Consider the following 9,930-nt stretch of genomic DNA (forward strand, 5'->3'; position numbering starts at 1 on the left):
CCTCGCTGTCCCTCTCTCTCCCTCGCTGTCCCTCTCTCTCCCTTGCTGTCCCTCTCTCTTCCTCGCTGTCCCTCTCTCTCCCTCGCTGTCCCTCTCTCTCCCTCGCTGTCCCTCTCTCTCCCTCGCTGTCCCTCTCTCTCCCTCGCTGTCCCTCTCTCTCCCCCTGCCTGTCTCTCTCTCTCCCTCGCTGTCCCTCTCTCTCCCTCGCTGTCCCTCTCTCCCCCTGCCTGTCTCTCTCTCTCTCCCTCGCTGTCTCTCTCTCTCCCTCGCTGTCTCTCTCTCTCCCTCGCTGTCTCTCTCTCTCCCTCGCTGTCCCTCTCTCTCCCCTGCCTGTCTCTCTCTCTCCCTCGCTGTCCCTCTCTCTCCCTCGCTGTCCCTCTCTCTCCCTCGCTGTCCCTCTCTCTCCCTCGCTGTCCCTCTCTCTCCCTCGCTGTCCCTCTCTCTCCCTCGCTGTCCCTCTCTCTCCCTCGCTGTCTCTCTCTCTTCCTCGCTGTCTCTCTCTCTCTCCCGCTGTCTCTCTCTCTTGCCCGCTGTCTCTCTGTCTCTCTCCCTCGCTGTCTCTCTCTCTCCCGCTGTCTCTCTCTCTTGCCCGCTGTCTCTCTGTCTCTCTCCCTCGCTGTCTCTCTCTCTCTCTCCCCTGCTGTCCCTCTCTCTCCCTCGCTGTCCCTCTCTCTCCCTCGCTGTCCCTCTCTCTCCCTCGCTGTCCCTCTCTCTCCCTCGCTGTCCCTCTCTCTCCCTCGCTGTCCCTCTCTCTCCCTTGCTGTCCCTCTCTCTTCCTCGCTGTCCCTCTCTCTCCCTCGCTGTCCCTCTCTCTCCCTCGCTGTCCCTCTCTCTCCCTCGCTGTCCCTCTCTCTCCCTCGCTGTCCCTCTCTCTCCCCCTGCCTGTCTCTCTCTCTCCCTCGCTGTCCCTCTCTCTCCCTCGCTGTCCCTCTCTCCCCCTGCCTGTCTCTCTCTCTCTCCCTCGCTGTCTCTCTCTCTCCCTCGCTGTCTCTCTCTCTCCCTCGCTGTCTCTCTCTCTCCCTCGCTGTCCCTCTCTCTCCCCCTGCCTGTCTCTCTCTCTCCCTCGCTGTCCCTCTCTCTCCCTCGCTGTCCCTCTCTCCCCTGCCTGTCTCTCTCTCTCCCTCGCTGTCCCTCTCTCTCCCTCGCTGTCCCTCTCTCTCCCTCGCTGTCCCTCTCTCTGCCTCGCTGTCCCTCTCTCTCCCTCGCTGTCCCTCTCTCTCCCTCGCTGTCCCTCTCTCTCCCTCGCTGTCCCTCTCTCTCCCTCGCTGTCTCTCTCTCTCCCCCTGCCTGTCTCTCTCTCTCCCTCGCTGTCCCTCTCTCTCCCCCTGCCTGTCTCTCTCTCTCTCCCTCGCTGTCTCTCTCTCTCCCCCTGCCTGTCTCTCTCTCTCTCCCTCGCTGTCTCTCTCTCTCCCCCTGCCTGTCTCTCTCTCTCCCTCGCTGTCCCTCTCTCTCCCTCACTGTCCCTCTCTCTCCCTCGCTGTCCCTCTCTCTCCCCCTGCCTGTCCCTCTCTCTCCCTCGCTGTCCCTCTCTCTCCCTCGCTGTCCCTCTCTCCCTCGCTGTCCCTCTCTCCCTCGCTGTCTCTCTCTCTCCCTCGCTGTCCCTCTCTCCCTCGCTGTCTCTCTCTCCCTCGCTGTCTCTCTCTCTCCCTCGCTGTCTCTCTCTCTCCCTCGCTGTCTCTCTCTCTCCCTCGCTGTCTCTCTCTCTCCCTCGCTGTCTCTCTCTCTCCCTCGCTGTCCCTCTCTCCCTCGCTGTCTCTCTCTCCCTCGCTGTCTCTCTCTCTCCCTCGCTGTCTCTCTCTCTCCCTCGCTGTCTCTCTCTCTCCCTCGCTGTCTCTCTCTCCCTCGCTGTCCCTCTCTCTCCCCCTGCCTGTCTCTCTCTCTCCCCCTGCCTGTCCCTCTCTCTCCCTCGCTGTCCCTCTCTCTCCCTCGCTGTCTCTCTCTCTCCCCCTGCCTGTCTCTCTCTCTCCCTCGCTGTCTCTCTCTCCCTCGCTGCCTCTCTCTCCCTCGCTGTCTCTCTCTCTCCCCCTGCCTGTCCCTCTCTCTCCCTCGCTGTCCCTCTCTCTCTCTCGCTGTCTCTCTCTCTCCCTCGCTGTCCCTCTCTCTCCCTCGCTGTCTCTCTCTCTCCCCCTGCCTGTCCCTCTCTCTCCCTCGCTGTCCCTCTCTCTCCCTCGCTGTCCCTCTCTCTCCCTTGCTGTCCCTCTCTCTCCCCCTGCCTGTCCCTCTCTCTCTCTCGCTGTCTCTCTCTCTCCCCCTGCCTGTCCCTCTCTCTCCCTCGCTGTCCCTCTCTCCCCCTGCCTGTCCCTCTCTCTCCTCGCTGTCTCTCTCTCTCCCCCTGCCTGTCCCTCTCTCTCCCTCGCTGTCCCTCTCTCTCCCTCGCTGTCCCTCTCTCTCCCTCGCTGTCCCTCTCTCTCCCTCGCTGTCTCTCTCACTCCCCCTGCCTGCCTCTCTCTCCCTCTCTGTCTCTCTAGCCGGGATTTTCCATGCCCGCTGGCGTCGGGCGTGTTTGGTAGTATGAGAGGGAAGGTTTGAGGGGAAGTCGGAGGCGAGAACACAGTGACGTTGCGGAGTGCCTGTCCGGGTCGCCTGATGGACTTCAAGGTGGAGACAGCTCATGGTGGGGGGCGGTGTGGGGCATTGGCATCCCCTGCGGTTGAGGCAACCTGGGGTGGGAGTGGCAGTAAGGGCTGCCCTGCGGTTGTAGGTGGCACACGAGCGTGTGCGGCGTTGGCCAGCTGGTGGGCGATGGAAGCAGGCACGCTTTCAGGACCACCCTGTACCAATTGACTGTCCCTCTGCAGCTGAGACAGTTCAGATGTAGCCGCATCGATACGGTTAGAGTCAGCCTCTCTGCCCAGTCAAGCAACGCAGAGGCACCAACATGCCACCGGGCGCTCCACAGCTGCTCACCCCTTGGGCACAGACTGCAAACGAACGAGCAAGTTCGTGGACGGCAGAAGAGTTGGCCGACTGGGCGCGTTGTACAATCCCCTCGCTAAAGCTGACCATGGCGCAGTCACTGGCGGAGACGCTCACAGCCCCTTTGCAACGTCATCACTCCGGTTTGGACCAGTCTCGCCTGTGGTTCAAGCTAACAGCGCAGCCTTGCCGTGCGGGTTAGGAGAGCGCCTGTGCCTGAGCTGAGAGCACAGCCTGCAGTCCAGTGGGCAAAGCTGCTGCCAATCGGGCAGGTGGAGTGGGGGTGGAGGAGGGTGAGGTTTCGGGCAGCCAAGCGGCGCGCTAAACTCTAGCCACCCAAGCGGCGGTCACCGCTCTCCGGGATGCGTCAAGAGACCTTCGGACTCAACCGAGACCGGTTCTCAGTGCAACCCCACGCTAACCCACCCCTGCAGGAGGAGGACATCAGGAGCCTGGCGCACGAGCTGTGTGTGCCTCGTGGCGTACAGAGAGCGAAGATGGTGGGGAGGAGAGCGACAGAGGCTCCTGGCTGCGCTGGAGCAGCACCCTCTGGAAGAAGGGGGCGACTGGGGCTCCCGCACATGACACTGAAGAGCCGCAGTGAGCTGGTCAGCGCCTGGCGAGTCCCAGGCTCTATCGACACCGCCTTTCATTCCTGTAGATGACTGAGAACCAGTGTCGCCGGAGATGCACATGTCCAGGGAACTGGTCGGTCACATGTGCCGCCTGCTGCAGGATTTGGTGTCACACGGGCATGGAGGGCGTCCACTGCCCAGTGGCTGTGAAAGTGACAGCGGCGCTCAATTTCTACGCCAGTGGCTCCTTCCAGGGCTCTACAGGTGACCTCTGTGGACCCTCACAAGCCTCCGCCCACGAAAGCCTCCTCGAGGGTCACGCACGCCATCTTCGCGAGGGCCCGCACGCAACCTGGTGCCTTTCGCCCAGCCAGGAGGCACGAGCGATTGGACGCGCCCAGATCCGGGGTTTCCCACAGCTGCAGGGCGCCATCGACCGCACTCACCCGGCGCCCAGATCTCCATCGCCACCAGCGGTCACCTACGTCCACCGCAAGGGCTTCCGCTCGCCTGGATGTGCAGCTGGTGAGCGACCACCACAAAACGCACCCTGCAGGACTGCGCGCGGTTTCCAGGGAGCGTCCACGACTCCTACATCCCCAGCACAGCGTCCCTGAAGTCTTCCAGGGGTCCACAGAGGCTGCAGGGTTGGCTCCTTGGGGACAGAGGACAAGGCTGATGACCCCCTGTGTGGTGGCCTCAGACTGCAGCAGAGCGACGCTATAGTTGGGCCTCATGCTGCAACCCGCACCTTGGTGGAGCAGACCCATCGGGACGCTGACGATGGGTTTCCAGTGCCCGACCCAGTCTGCTGGAGCCCCCTTTATAATCTGGCGCTGCAACCAGGGGAGAGGAGCTGGCTGAGGAAGAGCTGGAGGTCTCCTCCGGTGAGGAGGACACCAACGGGGATGAGGGTGAGGAGGTCCTCGAAGGCGATGATGGCAGGCATGAGGCCCGCGCACTGGCCAGACCGAGGCAGGCACGCTCGGGAGGCCCTCGTAGCTGCCAGATTTGTGGAGGATGATGATGACATGCAGTGAGGAGACACCATAGACCCTCACATCGCATCGATGAACGTTTGACTGCAGTCTGGCTTATGGCCGCGCACATACCCTCTGTGAGAATGCTCCTGTCATGGAGATGCAGCGGAGGCCTTAATAGTCGCTCGATTGCAGGAGGATGGTGACAACATGCAGTGAGGACACTCCATAGATCTTCATACAGCGAGGACACTCCATAGATCTTCATGCAGTGAGGACACTCCATAGATCTTCATGCAGTGAGGACACTCCATAGATCTTCATGGAGCGAGGACACTCCATAGATCTTCATGCAGTGAGGACACTCCATAGATCTTCATGGAGCGAGGACACTCCATAGATCTTCATGGAGCGAGGACACTCCATAGATCTTCATGGAGCGAGGACACTCCATAGATCTTCATGGAGTGAGGTCACTCCATAGATCTTCATGCAGTGAGGACACTCCATAGATCTTCATGCAGTAAGGACACTCCATAGATCTTCATGCAGTGAGGACATTCCATAGATCTTCATGCAGTGAGGACACTCCATAGATCTTCATGGAGCGAGGACACTCCATAGATCTTCATGCAGTGAGGACACTCCATAGATCTTCATGGAGCGAGGACACTCCATAGATCTTCATGGAGCGAGGACACTCCATAGATCTTCATGGAGCGAGGACACTCCGTAGATCTTCATGGAGCGAGGACACTGCATAGATCTTCATGGAGCGAGGACACTCCATAGATCTTCATGGAGCGAGGACACTCCATAGATCTTCATGGAGCGAGGTCACTCCATAGATCTTCATGCAGTGAGGACACTCCATAGATCTTCATACGCGAGGGCACTCCATAGATCTTCACATGGCCTCTGAGAATGTCTGACTCCTGTCTGGCCGAGGGCAGCTCGCTTGCGCTCTGTGATCAGGGTCATATCACAGAGACGCAGCCGTGAAACTTTAAAAGCATCTGATCCTTTGTCCGCCTTCAGCACCTGAGCCCCTTCAGGAGCACAACGTCACTGGTCACAGATGCGGAAGAGATGGGGATCAGCCCCTCCTTAAAGGTGCTGAGAGCACACGGAGAGAATGATGGAACTCTGTGTCACCTGCCCACTACATTCTAGCAGCAATGACCAGCTGAGGTGTAGGTATCAGTAATGTGTCCAGGGAGTGTGAGGCTGGACCATCACTTTGGCCTGAAGGCTGCACAGACACAGGGAAGAGGCCCTGGACTGAGACACCTGCCTTTATCTTGTGCAGAAAGGTTTCACATCTGAGTGACACGAACACTGCTCATCAGAACAAGGAGCCATAGGCAGGGAGACATTCTTGGCAGTTTATTGACATTAGTGAACATTATGTACAAGTGATTAACACCCGTGCCCAGGCTGTGCAACCACATCTTCCCAACTTCCCTAATCCTGCCGCTACGTCTCGGTGCTCCCCGGACATCCACAGGGGAGGTGGAGGCAGCCTCCTGACTGCTAACGCCCCTGTCTGTGACACCCTTGGCAGGTGCCCTCTGGAGGGCCGAGACATGGAGGGCTCTGGCCTGCTGTGTGGCAGTGGCCCCCTCCTCGGCCTGTGGAGCTGGAGCTGCTGGGGTCACAGGAAGAGGGGATTCGGATGGGCCGGACACTCCCGGAGACCCCTGGCTGGATGGCCAAGGGGGGCGTGCACCTGCTGATCCTCCTCCCTATGGGTGCCCGAGGGCCCCTGGCTGACTCCATGAGGGGAAGGGAAAGCTGGTGAGAGATGGAGCTGCCCAGCACCCCTCTCACATACACACTATTGGGGGCCAACTCTGGCATCAGCGATGGAGTTAACCCCGTGCAGCAGTGCAGGAGCGATGTCCTGGACCAAGGTCTCCATGGAGGCCACCATCCTGCCAGTGTTGACCTTGGTGCGTTGCAATGCCGGCGCTATCACCTCACCTGAAGGCAGACGGACTCCTCCATCGCGCCTTGCAACCTGAGGAGTGCAGCGGACATCCCTTCCTGATGTTCCCGAGTTTGTCTTTGCAGCTCCAGCAACTGTGACATGACCGAGTCCAGAGGCTCCTCACCTGACTCAGACTCAGCAACGTTCAGGCCTCCAGCAGCACCTCCGAGTGCCAGGGGGACCTGGGAAATCCCTGCCTCTGGCTGCTGTAGATCAGACAGTGCAATGCGCTCGCTGGATTGTGACGCCGGGGCTACTGTAAAGCTGGGTCCCAGCGAGGTGTGTCTCTCTGCGCTGGTGGAGGGTGTGGGTGAGGCTGGGACAGGTCAATAGGGAGGGGGCCTCCAGATTCCTCTCCAGAGGTTTCTCCGGGGCTTGATTGGAGGCCCTGGGTCCTGGACTCTGTCGGCTGTTTGCCAGATGTGCCTGTGGAAGTGAGGAGAGATAATCAGTGCCTGACAGGGGCCTGTGAAAGGGGACACACCAGTCACGGTGCGGGTTGTCTGATGGATGTCGCGCTGCTGGATCCTCACATGGTAGAGCAGCGCCGACCTCACCCTCAGCTCAGGACCGGTCCAGATCCTCACCAGCCCGCTGGATGGCTCTGTTTTCACAGTCCGTGAGGACCTCGGTTTCAGGCATTCTCCACCGGTCTGCGACCTCGCCCTCCTGTTGTGAGCCAGCGTGTCCTGCCTGAACAGAGATGGAGGGAGTTGTAAGCAGGATGCCTGCCAGGCCAGGTGGTAAGTAGGCCCGGCCTGTGTGGGCGACCGTCCATCCCCTCGCGGCACTGGGTGGATGTCCTCTTTAGCAGGGCGTTGGCGCTGACCGCCGCTGACCACCGCCTCCCAAGCCGGACTGGCGATGCTGCTGCTGCCCACCCTGCTGCCAGAGCAAGGGTGGGTTAGAGAACATCCCGGCCAGCCAGCGTCCACTGCGTCCCGCTCGAGGGATGCGTCGCTGAAGCTGGGGGACTGCACCCTTCTCGCCCTTTCAGGGCCCTTTCTCTTCCTTGCAGCCGTCGTGGGCCTGGGAGCACTGAGAGGCGTGCGCGCGTTTGGACTTCCCGACGTGGCACTCACCGTGTTGAGGCAGCGGGGTGGTGGGCGTGGTGGGTGAATGAGAGTCCGTCCGCCATGGAGAGGCGTCTTCCCCGGGAATGCGTTATTAGTGTGGCAGGTTTGGGACACTACAGCGTAAACATTGTAACCGGCGGGTAAAACATCCTTTCACCAGCCCGCTTAGTGCAAACCTGGGACAATACCGCCCTTTACCTCTCTCTGTCTCTCTCCTTCTCTCTCTCTCTGCCTCTCTCTCTCTCATTGTCTGTCTCTCTCTCTTTCTCTCTCTCTCTCTCTCTCTCTCTGTCTCTCTCTCTCTCTCTCTCTCTCTGTTTCTCTCCCTCTCACTGTCTCTCTCTTTCTCTCTCTCTCTGTTTCTCTCTCTCTCTGTCTCTCTCTCTCTCTCTCTCTGTCTCTCTCCCTCTCACTGTCTCTCTCTCTCTGTCTCTCTCTCTCTGTTTCTCTCCCTCTCACTGTCTCTCTCTCTCTGTCTGTCTCTCTCTCTCTCTCTCTGTCTCTCTCCCTCTCACTGTCTCTCTCTCTCTCTCTCTCTCTCTCTGTCTCTCTCCCTCTCACTGTCTCTCTCTCTCTGTCTCTCTCTCTCTGTCTCTCTCCCTCTCACTGTCTCTCTCTCTGTCTCTCTCCCTCTCACTGTCTCCCTCTCTCTCTCTCTCTCTCTCTCTCTCTCATTGTCTGTCTCTCTCTCTCTCTCTCTGTCTCTCTCTCATTGTCTTTCTCCCTCTCTATCTCTCTGCCTCTCTCTCTCTCATTGTCTGTCTCTCTCTCTCTCTCTCTCTCTCTGTGTCTCTCTCTGTCTCTCTGTGTCTCTCTCCCTCTCACTGTCTCTCTCTCTCTCTCTCTCTCTGTCTCTCTCTCTCTCTCTGTCTCTCTCCCTCTCACTGTCTCTCTCTCTCTGTCTCTCTCTCCCTCTCTCTCTCTGTCTCTCTCCCTCTCACTGTCTCTCTCTCTCTGTCTCTCTCTCTGTCTCTCTCTCTCTCATTGTCTGTCTGTCTCTCTCTCTCTGTCTCTCTCCCTCTCTCTGCCTCTGTCTCTCTCTCTCTGCCTCTGTCTCTCTCTCTCTCACTCTCTCTCTCATTCTGTGTCTCTCTCTCACTCTTTCTCATTCTGTCTGTCTCTCTTTGTCTGTCTCTATCTCTCTCCCCCCCCACCCCAGTCTCTCTCTCTTTCTCTTTCTGTTTACCTCTCTCTGTCTCTCACTCTCTCTTTCTTTGTCTCTCTCACTCTCTCTCTCTCTCTGTCTCTCTCTCTTTCTCCGCCCCTCCCTCACTCTGCTTTGCCTCCGTCTCTCTCTGTCTCTATTTTTGTACCTCTCTCTCTCTCTGCATCAGCCCTTGCGTCGCTTGGCCTTGGCCCCTGTGTTGCCCTGTCTCTGCCTGATACCCTTGCTCTTTCTCTCTGTCTCTGTGCGTTACCCACACTCTCTCCCTTTGACCTGCAGGGGATCCAGTTCCTGGTGGAGAACGAGCTGTTGAAGAATGTGGCAGAGGATATTGCCCAGTTCCTCTACAAGGGTGAAGGACTTAACAAAACGGCGATCGGCGATTACCTGGGGGAGAGGTAACCCGGGTAGTTTAGTGTGTGAGGGGGAGAGAGGGACGGTGACAGACGGTGACGGTGATTATCTGGGGGGGTGAGGAACACGGGTAGTTTAGTGTGTGAGGGGTGGGGGGAGAGAGGGATGGTGACAGACGGTGACGGTGATTATCTGGGGGGGTGGGGAACATGGGTAGTTTAGTGTGTGAGGGGGTGGGGGGGAGAGAGGGACGGTGACAGACGGTGACGGTGATTATCTGGGGGGGTGGGGAACACGGGGAGTTTAGTGTGTGAGGGGTGGGGGGAGAGGGATGGTGACAGACGGTGACGGTGATTATCTGGGGGGGGTGGGGAACACGGGTAGTTTAGTGTGTGAGGGGCGGGGGGAGAGAGGGACGGTGACGGTGATTATCTGGGGGGGTGGGGAACACGGGTAGTTTAGTGTGTGAGGGGCGGGGGGAGAGAGGGACGGTGACAGACGGTGACGGTGATTATCTGGGGGGGTGGGGAACACGGGGAGTTTAGTGTGTGAGGGGCGGGGGGAGAGAGGGACGGTGACAGACAGTGGCGGTGATTATCTGGGGGGGTGGGGAACACGGGTAGTTTAGTGTGTGAGGGGCGGGGGGAGAGAGGGACGGTGACAGACGGTGACGGTGATTATCTGGGGGGGTGGGGAACACGGGTAGTTTAGTGTGTGAGGGGCGGGGGGAGAGAGGGACGGTGACAGACGGTGACGGTGATTATCTGGGGGGGTGGGGAACACGGGTAGTATAGTGTGTGAGGGGGCGGGGGGAGAGAGGGATGGTGACAGACAGTGACGGTGATTATCTGGGGGGTGGGGAACACGGGCAGTT

At 59.4% G+C, this 9,930-nt stretch overlaps 1 protein-coding gene across 1 annotated transcript in view; it reads left to right on the plus strand.

The window, feature by feature from the left end:
• The window catches only part of LOC144676128 (cytohesin-2-like), a gene marked incomplete at its 3' end in the record, with an annotated part of 57,550 nt that extends 48,450 nt beyond the window's left edge, over positions 1–9,100 (plus strand). The window contains exon 4 of the mRNA XM_078536636.1: positions 8,982–9,100. Within this exon, the coding sequence (XP_078392762.1) occupies positions 8,982–9,100 (119 nt within the window). The remainder of the gene's footprint in view (positions 1–8,981) is intronic.
• Positions 9,101–9,930: the final 830 nt, after the last annotated feature.

Source organism: Cetorhinus maximus, unplaced genomic scaffold, assembly GCF_964194155.1.
Source record: "Cetorhinus maximus unplaced genomic scaffold, sCetMax3.hap1.1 HAP1_SCAFFOLD_1373, whole genome shotgun sequence".
In the NCBI taxonomy this organism is placed as follows: domain Eukaryota; kingdom Metazoa; phylum Chordata; class Chondrichthyes; order Lamniformes; family Cetorhinidae; genus Cetorhinus; species Cetorhinus maximus.